Below are 16,828 nucleotides of genomic sequence, written 5' to 3' on the forward strand. Positions count from 1 at the left end.
AGAGGCAAGGGTTGGGGAGACCCCATGAGAGCTTCTAGAGAATTCTGAGAGGGAGAAGAGGGGAACTCAAAAGATGCATGCATGAACCCCTCCTTGACTTCCAGAAGGCCAGACTCTCTGGGACCGTTTCGTGGCTTATGCTGATGTGGCTGGGCCCGAGACTGGACAGGTGGCTGGAAAGGGCCTGCAAGGCTCTTCGGGGAGGATGTAAAGTCCACCCAGAGTGTAAGAATGGAGGCGTTACATTCGGATGTACCCGTTCTCCCTCAGGAGGGTTCAGGAACTTGCCCCAGGCCACTGAGGAGGTGCTGGCTCCTGGGATCAGACGCTCGCCTGCCAGACCCCAGCGTCCACGTTCTCACCACCATCCTGACGGACATGGTTCGAGGCCAGCACCATGCCTGTCTACACACCCTGCCCCCCCTCAGGCTGACAGGACTGAACGCCCCCATCGCTCAGGGGACTTGCAAACTCCCACCATCCAGAATGAGAGGCCGAGCTGTGCGAGATCTCTTTACAAGTGGTTGTGGGAACGTTTTTACAATCAGGATGACGGGTGTGTACGGCGGGTGTGAATTTTCAGCTGGAATTGGGTGGGAGCCACAAGGGAAGATGGTGGAATTGAGACCAGCCTTTATTAGGACCTTAGGGACATCCCTGCCCCTTTCGGGGGCCTCAGTTTCTCCAGGCTAAAATGGGCCAGCTGCGGGCTGACTGCTGGAATGGGAGGCAGCTCTCTGGCCTCTGTCTCCTCCTGATTTGGGGTCCTCCACGGACTGCCCTTCCCTCTGTCACAGCACTGCCTCCTCTGTCCCCACTGCCCCCGCCCTGACCCAACCCTGCCACCAGTGCCTCGTTTCCCAAACCAGACAACTTAAGATGGGTTAACAAATAGCACTGAATCCCACAGCAAGCGGCTTCATCCTTTTGCAGCTCTCCAGGGCTTGGGGTCACAAGTCCGGGCTGATGTGGCTCAACTTTGAACACCCAACACCCTGTGCAAGGGAAGAGTGGCCCAGGCTTGGGGAGCAGGCTCTTCGACACCACCATGTTTCCAGTATTTTGTTTATATGGACATATTCTATTTACTGAAGTAATATTTGTTGGAGCGGTACAATGGTGATAGAAGGTTTCTAGGCTTTAATAAACTGATGTAGGCTGAAATATGGCGTTGATCATAGACAAAGGTCATTCAATAATTGTATATGCATAAAGGTGAATCAGATCACGTCCTTCAATACCTAAAACTCTCCAATAATTTCCCGTTTCCCGAGGGCTCATTCCAAGCCCCTATGTGCTCTGTGTTCGCCGACACCAGCAGCCTGTCCACTTCCATCCTCTCTGCTCACCCTCCCTCTCTGCAATCTCGTCCCGCACACCCATCAACCAACCGTTCCACTTCAGGGCCTCCACGCCTGTGCTCCCTCCACCTGGAAGGTCCTTCTCCCCGATCTTTCCATCTCTCAGGATTCCAGACTAATCTCATTACTCACATCTCTGCTCAAATGCCTCCCAGAAGCCTTATGGGGACCCCCATCCCACTCACTCTCGGTCTGCCTTTGTTTTATTTCCCTTGCTGCATATATCTCTCTGATATGATACTGTTTTTTTTTTTTTTAAGATTTTATTTACTTATCTGACAGAGAGAGAGATCTCAAGTAGGCAGAGAGGCAGGCAGAGAGCGGGGGAAGTAGGCTCCCCGCTGAGCAGAAAGCCCGATGCAGGGCTCGATCCCAGGACCCTGGGATCATGACCTGAGCTGAAGGCAGAGGCTTTAACCCACTGAGCCACCCAGGCGCCCCTGATGTGATACTGGTTTAAAACAGGCTTGCTCTATTTTCCCCACTAGAATAGAAGCTCCTTGAAGTCTGAGGCTTTGTCCTATATCTTCAGTGGCTGAAAATGCTGCCCCACATGGAGCTGGAGCTCAACAAATCAATGGCAGGAATTGTAGGAGGGGAGAGAAGTGGCCCTGGGAGCAGAGAGGAGTGAACCAAGCTCCAACGTCTGAGGCCGGGCAAGATGGCGGCCGCTAGAGGCTCGACCGGAGGGGACTCATCAGCTCCAGCCTTCCAAGCACTGAGCCAGTTGGCTCCTACCCCTGAATCAGCAAAGCAAGCCAAGTCAGCGACTAAACTTGTAGAAGGAGTGATGGAGATCTAACATCACCATCCAGAAATGGTGGTGATAATAACCAGCTCAGGCCAGAATCACCGATCATGTTACAACTAGTGGGTAAAAGTTCGCAGGGGGGCTAAAATTATTACATAGTCTCAAAGAATGTGCCCACAAGAGACATATGTGTTACAAAGGAGAAAAGAGTCACTTGACCTAGCAGACATCTCCTTAGCCAAGCACTCAAAATTAGAACCCCAAGATGGGACAAGCTGATTCCGCGTGCCTCTTGATACAGCGCACTGAGAAGAACACTGAGCACGTCTGTGCTATTCCTGCCACAGGAGGCATGACTAATCATGAGGAACCATCAAACCAAATATGATTAGGGATATTACACAGATTAACTGGATTATTGGGGCGCCTGAGTGGCTCAGTCGTTAAGCGTCTGCCTTTGGTTCAGATCATGATCCCAGGGTCCTGGGATCCAGCGCTGTGTTTGGCTCCCTGCTCAGCAGGGAGTCTGCTTCTCCCTCTGCTTCCCCACCCCCTGCCCCCGCATGTATACTCTCTCCCAAATAAATGGATAAAATCTTAAAAAAAAAAAAAAGAAAGGAGTAACTGGTCTATACTCTTTAAAAGGATCGATGTCATGAAAAAGAAAGAAAATCTGAGAAAATGGTCTAGGTTAAAGGAAAATAAAGAGAGACAAGAATAAAGCATGGTACACCAACTAGAATTTTCTTATGCCTCAGTGGTCATTATTGGGACAATTGGAAAAATCTGAAAAAGGTCTGTGGATTATCTATTAATGTTTATTGATGTCAACCAGCCCATTTTGACATGTGTATTGCAGTTAGATGAGAGACTGTCCTTTTTTTAAAAAAGAAAGACAGATGGAAGTATTTAGGAGAAAGGGGCCTTATGTCTACAACCTACTCCCAAAGAATTCAGGCCAAGAGTAAGAGATAGACAGACCCAAAAAACGGGTAGGCTGAGAAAATGTAAAGCAATTGTGGTAAAATGTTAACAGTTGGGGAATCTGAGTGACGAGCATATGGAACTTGCAACTTCTCAGCTGGTCTGAAATTATTTTGAAATAAAATGTTGGGGAGAAAAAAAAAACCTGAGAGAAAAAGAAGACAGAGGCTGAGAATGGGTTGCCATTGAGGTGTGCAGGAAGAGTGGGTGTAGGAAGCCAGCTCCTCGCCTCACCAAGCTGACATGTCAGAGCCCAGGTCACCTGTGCTCACCTCAGACCATGGTGGACCACATCCCGAGGCAGCGAGAGCACAGAACACCCCCCCCCCCCGCCCAAACCGCCCCTGCCCACCAGGCTGCCCACCCCAGCTCTGGCTCTGTGACCTTGGGTGCGTCATCCCCACCCCCCCCACCCCACCCCACACTCTGCACCTCTGTTTCTCCTCTGACAAAGAGGAGTCGATGACTGGCGGCCCTCTGGGGTTTCTTCCAACCCAGATACTGTCATGATATTTCTAGCATCCTGTCTGGAGAGTGTGGCACATTTCTCCAAGGAGTTTAATTCGTTTGGAGAGTGCCTTTACTTTAGTTCAGCCGATGGAAGGAGGGGAAAGTGAATCTCCAGGCACAGAGTGGCGGATGGACTTCCTCCCGTCCGGGTCATGGTTTCTCACCTCTGCCCCCCGCCCAGCCCAGCTCCCGTGCTCTCCTCCCAGGCCAAGGTAAGCACGCTACCAAAATTCATACTAAAGCATGAATAAAATCCTTCCCCTAAGCTCCATTTAGAAAGAGGCAGTGAGGTGGCAGGAGGGTGGGCCGTGACCAGAACATGACGCTGGTCCCACTTCTGACATGGCTGGAGCTCTCTGAGCACCAGTTAGTGCATCTATAAAATGTGCTTCTATAAAGGCCAAAGCTGTGCTGGGCTTTGTGCAGAGCTGTGAGGACAGAGTGACTTCTCTGTGTCCTCCCTCACTCAGGGCTCCGCAGGTGACTTCCAAATTAGAAGTGGGGTGCTCAGGTGAGATCCCCAAGACATGGGTAAGCTCCTTGCCCACACAGCCTGTGGCTCCCAGCATAGGCGCCCTGGGTATCTGCCAGGACTGCCGGGAGAGCCCAGCTCAGCTCGGCTATGATGGAGTGGTTGGGGGAAGCCTGGAACACAGGGTGGACCTCCTAATGTGCCCCACCACCTCCTAACACAGGTGGAGGCCAGGGAAAAGCCAGGGGGTCACTTTCCTGTAATGGGATCCCAGTCTGTGTCTCCCCAGGCCTCTCACAGCCCCTCCATGCTGCCTCCCTGCTGAGGCCGGCCTCTCGGAGGCTCCCTTGGCGGCCATTTTCTGGCAGGAGGCATTCAGGCCACAGAAATCTACAAAATGGTGGGCGGAAACTGGGGCTTCCCTCTCGTCTTTCTCTGCTGTCCCCGTGAGCTCTTACCGTGGCCCCAGGCCCAGCAGCAGCTATGGCCGTGGGGCTTTTCAATACCCCCAAGGAGCCCCAGATTTCCCCCCAATTACCTCATAGCCAATGTCTCGTGGAGCCTCATCTCAGACCTGGGTTCTGGAGGTGTCCATCAACCCTGTTTTACAGCTGGGGAAACTGAGGCTCAGAGAGGATATTCATCCAGGAAGTGATTTCTGACTCAAGAGTAGCTTCAAGGTTTTTTGTTTGTTTGTTTGTTTGTTTTCCGGTTCCATGACAGCCCAGCGCGCAGTGGGTGAGAGGAAAGCCTCCAGAGAATGCGAGAACTTTCCTGAGAAATCTTAAGGTGGATGAGGTCCATGGCCCAAACCCTGCCTATTTTCCAGAGCTGGGAAAGAACATGGGTTAGGAGTCATAAGGTCCGACTAACCATCTACCAGCTGGGCATCTATTAGCTGTGTGATCTAGGAAAAGTCACTTCACCTCTCTGGGCCTCCGGGACTCCCTCAGTAAAATGGAGGTAACCACTCACATGTCATAGGGCTACTTATGAACTTACAGAGTGCTGCCCAGGAGGCCGTTACCCCTATGATCGCCCAGCAAACCTCTTGAAATGTATGGTTTATGTGTGTAATTACTGTGTGCCGGTCACTGTGCTTGGCATTCTCATGAGTATTCTCTTTTTGAAGCTTCCTCACACAGCAGTGGGGATGAGTCAGGAGGAAGAAAACAGGTCCTACAGGACCAGCGGGGCGGGCTGGTCAACCCCTCCCTGCAGCCAGCCCCCTTACGCTTTTGCCTTGCCTGTTGGACCTCCAGGCTTCTACTCAAATCAGCCCTTCTGCCTGGAATGGTTTTCTCCCCTCTTGAACTTGACTCACAAAAAGCTGCAAAACAGCACAGAGGAGGCCCTTGTACCTATTGGCTGGCCTCGCCTGATAGTGACATATTAGGTAACTAACTAGGGTAAATGACCAAAACCAGGAAGTTCGTATTGATGCAACACAGCTAACTAACCGATATACATTCACTCAGACCCCAGCAGTTTTTGTGTGCTCTCATTTCTGTCTTTGTGCCGTCCTTCTCTATCTGTCTAGACCCCTGAGACATCCGTGTTCCCTGTCTGGGAAGTCACCCTGTGTCTCCAGGAGGCCTGAGCTCTCCCTCCTCGGACTCCCAGCTCCTGAAGGCGTGTAGCCCCGTGATGGAGAATGTGGGTTTTGGAGACCTACGGAGCTGGCTTTAAACTCCACATCAGCCACCAGCCTGGGACAAAATACATAAATTTCTGAGCCTTAGTTGACCCACCTGTAAAATGGGGTGATTGCCCCAATGTTGGGGCGGGACGGGCTCAGCTTAGCTGCTACTCAGAATGGAGAGTGCCCTGCAGTGGGTGGTGCTTATAGCCGTCATTGGATTGTACCTGTCCCTGCACCTATCCCAGGCTGACCCTTGGGTGTTTTATCGTCTTCCTCACAACACTTCAAGTGTTCAAGGGCAAACCTTCATATCTTACATCTCACTGTCGTACGGGGCCTGGCATACAGCAGGTGCTCAATAAATGGACCTAGCATCCCGCCGGGCAGGTTTTCCTGGGGCTCATGGCGCCTCTCTAGCTATGGTCTCATCCATTTCTGGCCCAGGTAGGCAGGGTAGGTGCCCAGCAGACCCCGTGAGGGCTGGGCCTTGGTAAGAACAGCCCCATTTGACCCCATTTGTCCCCAAGAAGCCTTCCAGGGGACCTCAGAGCCCCCACTGGCTGCAAGCGGGGGGCGGTAGTAGCTGGGGGAGATGCTTCATATTTGCATGGAGCCCCGAGGGCAGCCAGCCCAGAGACAAGCGAGGCCACTCCTTGCTAGGAAAGACTCAGAGCTGCTCGTCAGGACACGTAAGCTGAAGTTCTGACACGTACTAGCTACAGACTTTTGGGCCAGTCTCTCCGCCCTGAGAGCCCTCCTTTCCTCATCTATACATGGGGTTGTGATGTGGGTAAACGAGCTTGCCATGCAAACTGCGTGTTAACCACTAAATCCTGTATTCACACACGCAAGAGCCTTTCCTTGCTCTGTAGCATTTGTAATGCTAACATTTTAAAGCCGTGCTATGTTTGGGCACTTTCCAACGCATTATCTATTTATTTGTCAGAGAGAGAGAGTGAGCACAGGCAGACAGAGTGGCAGAGGGAGAAGCAGGCTCCCTGCGGAGCAAGGAGCCCGATGTGGGACTCGATCCCAGGACGCTGGGATCATGACCTGAGCCGAAGGCAGCCGCTTAACCAACTGAGCCACCCAGGCGTCTCCAACGCATTATCTAAATTAACTTTCATACCATGGTGAGGAGCAGAGGGAGAGGGAGAAGCAGACTCCCCACTGAGCAGGGAGCCCCACGCGGGGCTTGATCCCAGGACCCTGAGATCATGACCCAAGCTGAAGGTGGATTTTAACTAATTGAGCCCCCAGGTGCCCCAAGGTGGGTGTTTTTATCTGCAGCAGGCAGGCACACAGAAGCTAAAAATCACCTCTGGGTCACACAGAGCTGGGACTGAGAACCCAAATCTGATGGATGCCAGGGTCCCTGACTCCACATGGCAAATGCAGGCTGGGGTTACCATGTTGTGCCAAAACGGGCTGGTTCCTTCCTCCCTCCCTCCCTTCCTTCCTTTTTAAAAAGGTTTTATTTATTTGAGAGAGAGAGAATGAGCAGAGGGAAGTGGCAGAGGGAGAGAGGGAGAGAGACGTAGACTCCCCGAGGAGCAGGAAGATGTGTGGCTCAATCCCAAGACCCAGAGATCATGACCTGAGCAGAAGGCAGATGCTTCACCAACTGAGCCACCCAGACAGCCCCACGGACTGGTTTCTAACAGCCGGATCTCCACTGCCCTGCCCATACATGGTAAAAGCCTTGAGGAACAGACACGGAGTACAAGGATTTTTCGGCTGGGTCTTTAGTGTTCAATGAAGAAAGTAGGGCCAGAGAAAGGAAGGAGCCTGCCCAAGATTACCCAGCGATCGAGAGCGAGAGTGAGTTCTAAGAATCCACCCTCACCTCACCCGTCCTCCAGGTTCCTTCTCCCCATGTTGCAGGGGCTCAATTCCCAGAGCTAAATTAGGGGGTGTGATTCTGGGCACCCTCCCTGACTTCAAGGCTCACCAGGAATCCAGGGGCTGCCTAAGGGGCCTGGGGGCAGCCTGATATGGGGTCCCTGTGTCCAGGGTGTTGTCCCCTGGGAAGGTGAGCAGAAGGCTTCCCTGGGCTGTGTCTGGTAAGGGGTACAGACCGTCTAGCCTCATTGTCCCTTTTCTGGATCCGTATTTCCAAAGTGTGAGGCACACACACAAACAAAGGTTTGAGAAATGGTTTAGGGGGTCGCTGACCTGGTCTTACGTTAGCAACATGAAGGAAGTTATACCCTGTATTTCCCTTTCAGCCATTCTGAGTATTTGGAGGAGAAAATCTCCCAGGGCACTAGTCTTTAATGCCTGACATCTAGAAACCCTCCCGTCTGAGCAAAGGGAAAGCAGCCACACGTCTGAATTTAGTGACATTGTTTTGTTTCCATGACATTTATTTTCACCTTTACGACCGTGAAGTGATGTACAACGGCTTTATTTTTAAGGGAGCAACATGAAGTTTTCTCTAAAAATGAGCGTATTTACACTTTAAAACAATTAAAAGTATTAAGTAAATTGTCAGATAGATGGTAGCTTTTGAAAATGCTGGGAAGGGGCAGGAACGAGGGCCCCCAGGAAGTGCTGCACTGAGTAGCTCTGGTTGCCCTGGCCCCGGAGGGTCGGGGGTGGGGGGTGGGAGATAGTGCCGAGGGTGGGACGGAGGGTCTGGAGGACACAGTGAGCAGACAGGAGGTGGGCCTGGGGATTCCAGACCCAGTGCAGGGCTGAGCATGGCATGGGTGGTGGTTGATGGTTTCATGGCTGTCGAGGAAGCCTGGTCTTTTCTTCCAAGCCCCTGCCCCAGAGCCTCAGTTCGCTGAATCCCTCCCTGTCTCCAGGAAGACGGCTGATGCTTCAGCCTTGGAATCCAACAGCTGGGGGCCCAATTTAATTCCTGAGCTTTCCTATCAGAAAGTGAGGCTGGCTCAGAGCGGGCCTCGATCAATACAAACGAAACGAGGGAGTCTGTGGACAGTGTTTTTTACTCGCTCTAGATCCCTCTGTAATAACCCACAGTTCCCCAGGAGCTGCCTCGTCCCACATCACCACGGTGGTGACCGCCAAGCGAATGCCCCCGCCAGTCACTGACGCAGGGCCAGAGATCCAGACTGAGCAGGAAGAAATACACAAACGCCGGTCATACATTATTTACACATCTGTCAGTTGCAGTCTTGCCAGCAGGGAAAGAAGTGAAAGGATAGAACTAGAGAATCATAAACACATTTGTTTCATTTAACCCAATCAAGTGGTCAAGCCCCTTGAGTTGGACGTGGGGGACATTGAGAATTAGGTTTGTAGAACTTGGGTCCAGAGGTCATGGGTTGAGGGACCAGCCTGAGCCGAGGGCAGAGGCTATCCAGAAGCACCGTGCACACCCGTCAACGGCACATAGGAATTATTTCTTACACTAGGGCAAAACAATAAAAAAGCTGACCTCACGTCAGTCCATTGTGATAGAGACACTCCCATCGGCTGGCGATCAGCCAAGTTAACGGCTATGGGACAATCTTTTTCTCGACGGTAAGTGGCTTTGAAGCCCAAGAAGATTCGATTTTAAAAATAAAGGTGGTGGAAGTACATGAAAACCCCTAGTAATTACACATTTATGCTCAGTGTCAGATCAGTTGCATGGAGCCCTGGATCAGTGATGTTTACCAACACTTGGCTGCTGGCATTTCTCATGTGTGTGACCGAGTAATAGACCTCGATTGAAATTTTAATTTAAAAATTTAAGAAAATTTGGCAATGTCTGTAAACATTAGAACACTTGAGAGAACTTAATATTCACTCTGTTTAAACGTCAGTTTTTTAGATCAGAAAGTATTCCCTGAAATCCTTAGAAAAGGCTTGTTTCTTGGAGGTATTTGAAGCATTTATAGGAGAATCAGATTCATTAAATTTGCAAATGCAGTTCAGATGATCTAAGGCAGTGCTCTCCAGTAGAAACATAACCACAAGCCACATAGGTCATTTACAATTTTCTAGTGGCCATGTTTTTTACAAGTCAGAAAGGAGAAGACAAACTGAATTTTAATAATAAAAGGTGTTTAACGCAACCTATGCAAAATATCGTTTCAACACGTAATGCATAAATAAGTTATTAACGACACATTTGATGTTCTTTTTTTGAACACATCTTCAAAATCTGCTCTGTATGTCACCTTCCCAACCCTTGTTCACTCGGACTACCGTGTTTCAAATGCGTAATCTGGTGGTCGCTGTACGGGATATCACAGATCTAAGGGCACTTAATTAGCTGCCTTTGTGAGAGGGTATTTATTATTTAAGGACGCTTATTCCGTTTGAACTGATCTGCTGAAATATTAATCAAAGGCTCCCTGAGAGTCACTGTTAAAAATTACCGGACTTATAAATAAAAATGAACTTCGGATCGTGAATTTACAAGTGAAGGAAAAAACCAGATTTTTAAAAATTTGATTGTTCAAGAAACTTTTAAAGTAGTCACAAATGGCCTTCCTAGTGCCCAACAGCAGCCCCCAAGGACCTCACCGACCATGGTTCAGATGGAATTAGAGTCACCGACCTCAGCATGGCCCTCAGAGGAAAGGTCTGGTTATTTGTTACTATTTCACACACAGAATGTCAGATCTGACCAAGCCCTTAGTGGTTTTCTGCCCCAAGCAACCCATTTCACTGGTGCAAAAACCAGATCAGAGAAGAATGCGTGGTGAATTAGAGGCCAGGCCCAGGCAATGCCCCGGGTCTCCTGACCCCACCCTGTCCTCCCCAACCAAGTGCTTCAAGTTCGTTCTCGCTGCCTCTTTGTCCCCAGCTGGCTGATCAGGAAACGGATGCACAAACCTGGAGGGTAGGGGGACAAACTGGTCCTGGACCCAGGCCTCCAGGGAGCACCAGCAGAATGAGACAATGTGGTCCCCCCAGCCCCCACGTCATTCATCCATCAGCACACACCCAAGCCTGAGAAGAGAACAGCCCAGAATCTAGGCCAGCCTGGCCCAAGAAATAGCTGTCATGAGGCCCTGGACGGAGCCTGGCGCTGGGACTGTAAAGGAGAGCAGGCGAGGAGAGGCCATGACCGGGTCTGCCAGGGCCCGGAGGTCCAGGACAACCCTCCCAGGGCCCACAGCTCTCGGGATGGAGGCCCTGGGACTCTCTCTTGGGTCTTGTTCTCCCAGCTCCCTTTCCTCCCTCTTCTCTGTTGTTTTTCTTTCCTTTTCTTTCTCTCCTGGGAGGTCCTTGCTTCCTTTAGGCAACCTGATCTGCCCAACACACGGATTTCGCCAGGGAGAACCCCACAAGCAGATCTGGGGTCCACCTTGCCCGCCGAGGGCTGGGTTCTGCTGGGGTTGGGGCCTGTTGGACCTGGGTGGAGGGTAAGGACCACCCGGGCAGGCAGGAGGAGCGGCCTCCCGACAGCGGCCCACCCTGGACTTCCCTGCCCCATCCCCCGGGCTCTGGAGCACAGTGTCCTGCCTCCCAGGCCCTTCCTGCCAGGTTGTAGTTCCCAGCAGGAGACACACACCACCGGGGGCCCTTCAGCAGCATTTAGTGCAATGAAATCTCATGGCAAGGAGGCTCCTCCCTGCTCCAAATGCTATCAGTCCCCCTGGAAAGCCAAGAAGAAAATGACAGTTTGGGGACAGGGTATCTCTACTGCCGTCCCCCATGTCCCCTTCAACAGGGAGCTCAGGTGTAGGCTTCAGGCGTCAGGGTCTTTGCATCCTTTTAACTTTTTGCTAGCACGTAATAGGAATTGGTTTCCATCCCCATTTATTTTTATGTTTACCTTCCCCTCTTACTTAGGACATATGATGTCAGTTTTCCACTTACAACAGTGACATAAAGTTTCCTCTCAACACTTGTTGGTAACAAGGAAGGCCATTGACTATAAATGTAGTTTCAGAAACATGAAGTAAATGTCTGTACAGGGAGTGGGGTGGGCCAGGCAGGAGTGTGAGGAAGGGACGTAAAGGACTGGGGGTTAGGGACCGTGGCTCCAGGAGACCCTTCATCTCACCCTCCCGAGCTCTGCTGGGGCCCTGGGTTCCCACCTGCTGTCAGGCACCACTCAAGGCCAGTTCCCCGGGGCTCTGGCAGCAGACCCCTCAGTCCCAGACTTCATTCTGAGCCGAGGCTGGTGACTGGGGCTCATGGAAAAGGACAGAGGGTGGCGGTGATGGAGGTGGGGAAGGAGGGACGCCCCTCTGACCATCTGTCTGTCTTAGCTCGGGGCAGAAGGTGGTTGAGTTCCAGGTGCTCTTGGCAGAGCCGAATCCAAACCACCCCACATGGACCTGAAGGCTCACGTGTTCCCGCTCCCACAGTGAAATGGCTTTCCCTGAATCAGTGTGGGGTCAGGAGCACATGCCTCTAGATAGAGGTAGAGAGAAGAGCCGCCCGCACCCTAAAAAGCTCCCCAGTTCTCCCCATTCTCCTAGTCGACTTGGATGCCCCCCCCCCCGGTAGGGACTCTCTGGGTCTCCTGAAAGCAAAGTGAAAACACTTGGTATCTCCACTGCCAGGTGGGCCCAGACTCCTGGGTCCAGAATTCTGTTTCCATGCATTCCCCCCATCCCCCAAATGCAAGGTTCTAACAGAGGCAGGATGGGCCCCTGCTCAGTTCCTGCCAGCCTGGACCCCAGAGAGGCCAACAGCTTCCGAGGAGCATGGCCAGCCCCTGAACTTTCTGGCCACCTGATGATGTCCCAGCCCAGACTGCAAAGGGCCTTGGCACCCAGGAGGAGCTCAGGATGGGGGGAGGAAGAGCTATCCTGTTCATTTTTACCCTAAACTACCCCTCCTCTGGCTGCACTGGAGTCATCGGCTGTCCTTAATGCCCGTTGGCTTCCCTGAGTTCTGTTTCTGGACAGTTCTACTGTGAATGGTAGAAGCCTAGTGAGTCGAGAGCCTCAGCTTCAGGGTTGAGAATACAATCACCAGTGGGGCTACTTCTCTGAAAGGCAGTCTGCTCCCTACTGAGAGTTGCCAAGAAATAGGGCTGGGGGAGTTCCCAAATCTATGGTGGGAGGGGTCTCCCTCCTCAGACCCTGGGCCCTCTGTGGAGACACCACTTCTGCTGCCCACACCATCTCATGCCTGGGAGTCTTCTAGCACTGTCCAGGCACAGCCCTGGCCCCTCTGGGAGTTTCCTGGACCCTCTCCAGGTCCCAGTCACCGTTGCCAGAGCTGGGGCCTCCCTGGGACAGTCTTGGCTAGAAGGTTAGAAACGTGAGTGAGAAAATGACCAGCAAGGGGGCCAAGAGGCCAGGACCCAAGTCCTCCAGCACGGGTGGCAGGGGTGGGAAAGGGGCCCTACCTGAGAGGGCTGCTGTCAGCAATCCGACGATCGCAGAGAAGAACCACATGTCTGGTGCCATCTCTGACCGCTATGCGTGCCTGTCCATGGGAAGGGCCATCCTGGGGTCAGGAGGGGGATGTGGCTGCTATGAGCTCCTCGCACCCGCTCGGACCTTTGCTGCTCCTGTTTATAACTTTCTGTCTGCAAGAGAGAGAGCACTCTTTTGCACGCATGCGACCAAACCCAGCCTGTGAGTGTCTCTCACGCCTCTGCGCTCTACTTGTGGTTTTGGTCTCCAGGAAGCCAGGCTGGTATCACAGGGGCTGAGAGGGAGAACCCAGCTGCCTCTGCTGTGAGCCCACCCAGTCTGGCTGAGCCCAGGAGTCACAGAGTAGGACAAACACATACACACACAGACACATTTCCTCCTAGTGTCTCCTAAGGAAAAGGGAAGTGAGGGCATGCTTCCTTTCTGGAGATCTGATTCATAGTAGATGCTCAATCAATACATGTGGGAAGAGTGGACACATGACCCAAGGCCTCTCCCGGTCCCCAGAAATCCAGCTCTTCTGGGATAAAACCCCAAGACTTAACTTCGTCCTTGGGTGTGTTAATGACTGGGCAGGAGGGTGTAGTCTTGTACTTCTGAGAAGAGAAAGCCTCAGATTCCCTTAAGAGAATTGTAAGTGGAGAAGACCTGAGAGATGGTTGGTCCCCATCTCCTTACAGGCTGGAGATGTCCTCTGAGAAGGCACAGGAGACTGTAGGACCCCCCATTGGTGAGCATTGGTCTGGGTGTTCATTCCTCAGGCATGGGGGCTGGTCCAGGAAGGACGAGCAGGGTTTCAACGGACAGAGGTGGTGGATGGCCTCTGGAAGGGCCAGAAGAAACAGCAGGAGCAAAAGGCCAGGCTGCTGGGGAAACGCTGAGTTGTTCAGCTAGTCTGCCACGGATGCTGTGTGGGTTTTTATTTTTTAAAGGTTTTATTTATTATTTTAAAGAGGGGAGAAGAGCATGAGTGGGAGGAGAGGCAGAAGGAGAGGGAGAAAATCCCAAGCAGACTCTGCGCTGAGCATGGAGCCTGAGTCAGGGCTCGATCTTACAACCCTGAGATCATGACTGGAGCCAAAAACCAAGAGTTGGACGCTCAACAGACTGAGCCACCCAGGTGCCCCTAGTATGTTTAATTTACCACTGTACTCCCTGTGTGGCACACCGTAGATGCTGAATGAATATTGTTGAGTGAATGAAGGGACAGATAACTTAGTTTGGTTGTATAAGCAGGACCCTCAAAGAAATTGAGTCCAGAGGAGACTGGTTCATCCTGGCCCTTCCCTATAGGACCTCATCTCAGCTTTACCTGTCCTGGCCTGACACTTGCTTCCTCCCCGTTTGACTTCATTTCCCCATCTGTGGAATGGGGAGGATTTCTCTGCTGGTCCCAGTCCAAGGGGCCATCTGATGTTGCAGGTTTGGGAGCCACAGAAAGCTAAGCCCCTCTGCCTTAAACCCCTCCCAGACCTGTGGGGTGAACCTGACTCTGGCACCAGTGAAGGCTGCCCTCTTGTGGAAGGTCACTGGTAGCACAAGCCACCGATGGGGACCTCCATCCCCTGGGTTCACCTCCATTCAACTGATGCTTAGGGGAGACTTTGGTGTGGGGAACTCTGGCATGGGCTCTGTGGAAGGTGAAGACAGGAGACCGTATCCCTGCCCTCAAGGAGCACGGAGTTCACAAACCCAGGTGACCAAACCACAGGTCAGTGTAAGAGAACACAGCTAAATGGGCTGGAGAGGATAACTAGGCTTCCATTGCTGACAATATGATAAGCAGCATATACTGAAAGTTCTCCTGATACAAAACACACAAAAAAGGGGGGGGGGGACAAAAATATTTGTAAAAATTTTTAGAAATGCAAAGTTGAGGTGGCAAGAAAGTAACAATAATTATCAGAGCCTAAAATAACAGGAAAGCACAAATCCAAAGAGATCATTGAGAGCAGAAGCAGAGGTTGCCCTGAGGTGCCTGCTGATTGCAAGTGGCCAAGGTTTTCAGTGTAATGAGACAAAACCTAGAGCCCAAGCAAATGAAAAGCAAAATCAGAGGCCTACCTCCTACAGCAAAACAATGAAAAACAACACCCACAGTGAATGAACGAAGGAAGAAAAAAACTCTCAAAGGGATCGGACAGAGAATGTGCTTGGCTCAGCATTGACTCTGAGTGGAAGAAAAAGAAATGCTAACCCTAAATGCTCTTAACCACAAGTCCACCTGCAACTGGGTCTGAGAGGGAATTCACAGCCCCCGTGAGCCAGAAACACCACCACCACCACCACAAAGAACAACAGGAGAATTTAAAGAAGATAGCATGGGGAGCCTGGGTGGCTCATTCATTGTCTGCCTTTGGCTTGGGTCATGATCCCAGGGTCCTGGGATCAAGCCCTGCATCAGGCTCCCTGCTCAGTAGGAAGCCTGCTTCTCCCTCTCCCACTACCCCCCTGATTGTGTTCCCTCTCTTGCTGTCTCTCCCTGTCAAATAAATAAAATCTAAAAAAAAAAAAATAATAATAAAGCAGATAGCAGTTCCCAGGGCACGTTGCAGAAACAAATGCAGAAACCCTCTATGAAGTAAAGTAACTCACCTTAAACTTATGCCTCGAAGAATTCCCACTGAAAAGTTCCCAGGAATATAAGCTCACATGTACAGGAAGAAAGAAAGAAAGAAAGAAAGAAAGAAAGAAAGAATAAAATACAAGACACAAGTATATTAATCAGGGTTTTCCAGAGAAACAGAATTAATGGAATTTATGTGAAATTTTTAAAAAAGATTTATTTATTTGAGAGAGAGAGAGAGAGAGGGAGTGTGTGTGTGTGTGTGTGTGTGTGTGTGTGTGTGTATGTGTGTTGGGGGTGGGTGGAGGGAGAGAATCTTCAAGCAGACTCCTCACTGAGCACTGAGTCTGACACAGGGCTCAATCCCATGACCCATGAGATCATGACCTGAGCCAAAACCAAGAGTCAGATGCTCAACCAACTGAACCCCCATGGAGCCCCCATATGAAATATATTATAAGGGATTGTCTCAAGTGATTTTGGAAATTAAGTCCCAAGATCTCATTTGGCAAGCTGGAAACTCAGGACAGTTGGTGGTATCATTTCAGTATAGGTCCAGAGGCCTGAGAACTAAGAAAACAAATGGGAAGTTCCAGTCAGAGTGTAAGTCAAAAGGCAGAGGGAAGACAGGTGTTAACCTGCAGACAGGCAGAGAGAGTCAATTTTTTCTTACTCCTTTTTATTCTATTCAGGCCTTCAGTGAACAAAGCTCATCCACAGTGGGGAGAGCAATCTGCTTTACCCAGCCTTTTGATTCAAGGCTAATCTTACTTCGAAAGTCCCTCACAAATACACCCAGAATAATGTTTAACCAGGTATCTGGGCACCCCACATCAGTCAAGCTGACACATAAAAGTAACCGTCACAACAAGGCACTGTAAGTGAAAATTGCACAAAGCAGAAAGCAACAGATCCAGGCCATCAAGCACTTTGGCTACTGGACTTATGGTATACATAATATACAATAAGGATGTTTCATATGCTTAAAAAAATAAAGTTGGTAATTGAGGCTGCAGATAAGGAACAAGAGACTATAGATAAGGAACTAAGTGACCAGGAAGATTTAGAAAAAAAAATACTTCAATAAATGAAAAATATAATCTTCAAAACTAGCAATCCAATGGACAGATTAAGCAGCAGATTAACATAATAGAAGAGAAAACTAGTGAGCTGAACAGTAGGTCTGAAGAACTTTCCCAGAATTCCGCACAGAGTGACAAAGAAGTGTCTAAGAGAAGACT

General features: G+C 50.7%; 1 protein-coding gene across 3 annotated transcripts in view; it reads right to left on the reverse strand.

Moving 5' to 3' along the window:
• CD6 (CD6 molecule) overlaps nt 1-13,228 on the reverse strand; it is a 38,313-nt gene extending 25,085 nt beyond the window's left edge. The window contains exon 1 of one of the 3 annotated variants that reach the window (XM_080815325.1): nt 12,991-13,228. In XM_080815325.1, coding sequence (XP_080671451.1) covers nt 12,991-13,051 — 61 coding nt within the window. In that variant the 5' untranslated portion in view covers nt 13,052-13,228. The remainder of the gene's footprint in view (nt 1-12,990) is intronic. The other 2 variants (XM_080815327.1, XM_080815326.1) reach the window with 2 other exon arrangements.
• Between the last annotated feature and the right edge of the window lie 3,600 nt (nt 13,229-16,828).

Source organism: Martes martes (genome assembly GCF_963455335.1).
Source record: "Martes martes genome assembly, chromosome: 10".
Taxonomy (NCBI): Eukaryota; Metazoa; Chordata; class Mammalia; order Carnivora; family Mustelidae; genus Martes; species Martes martes.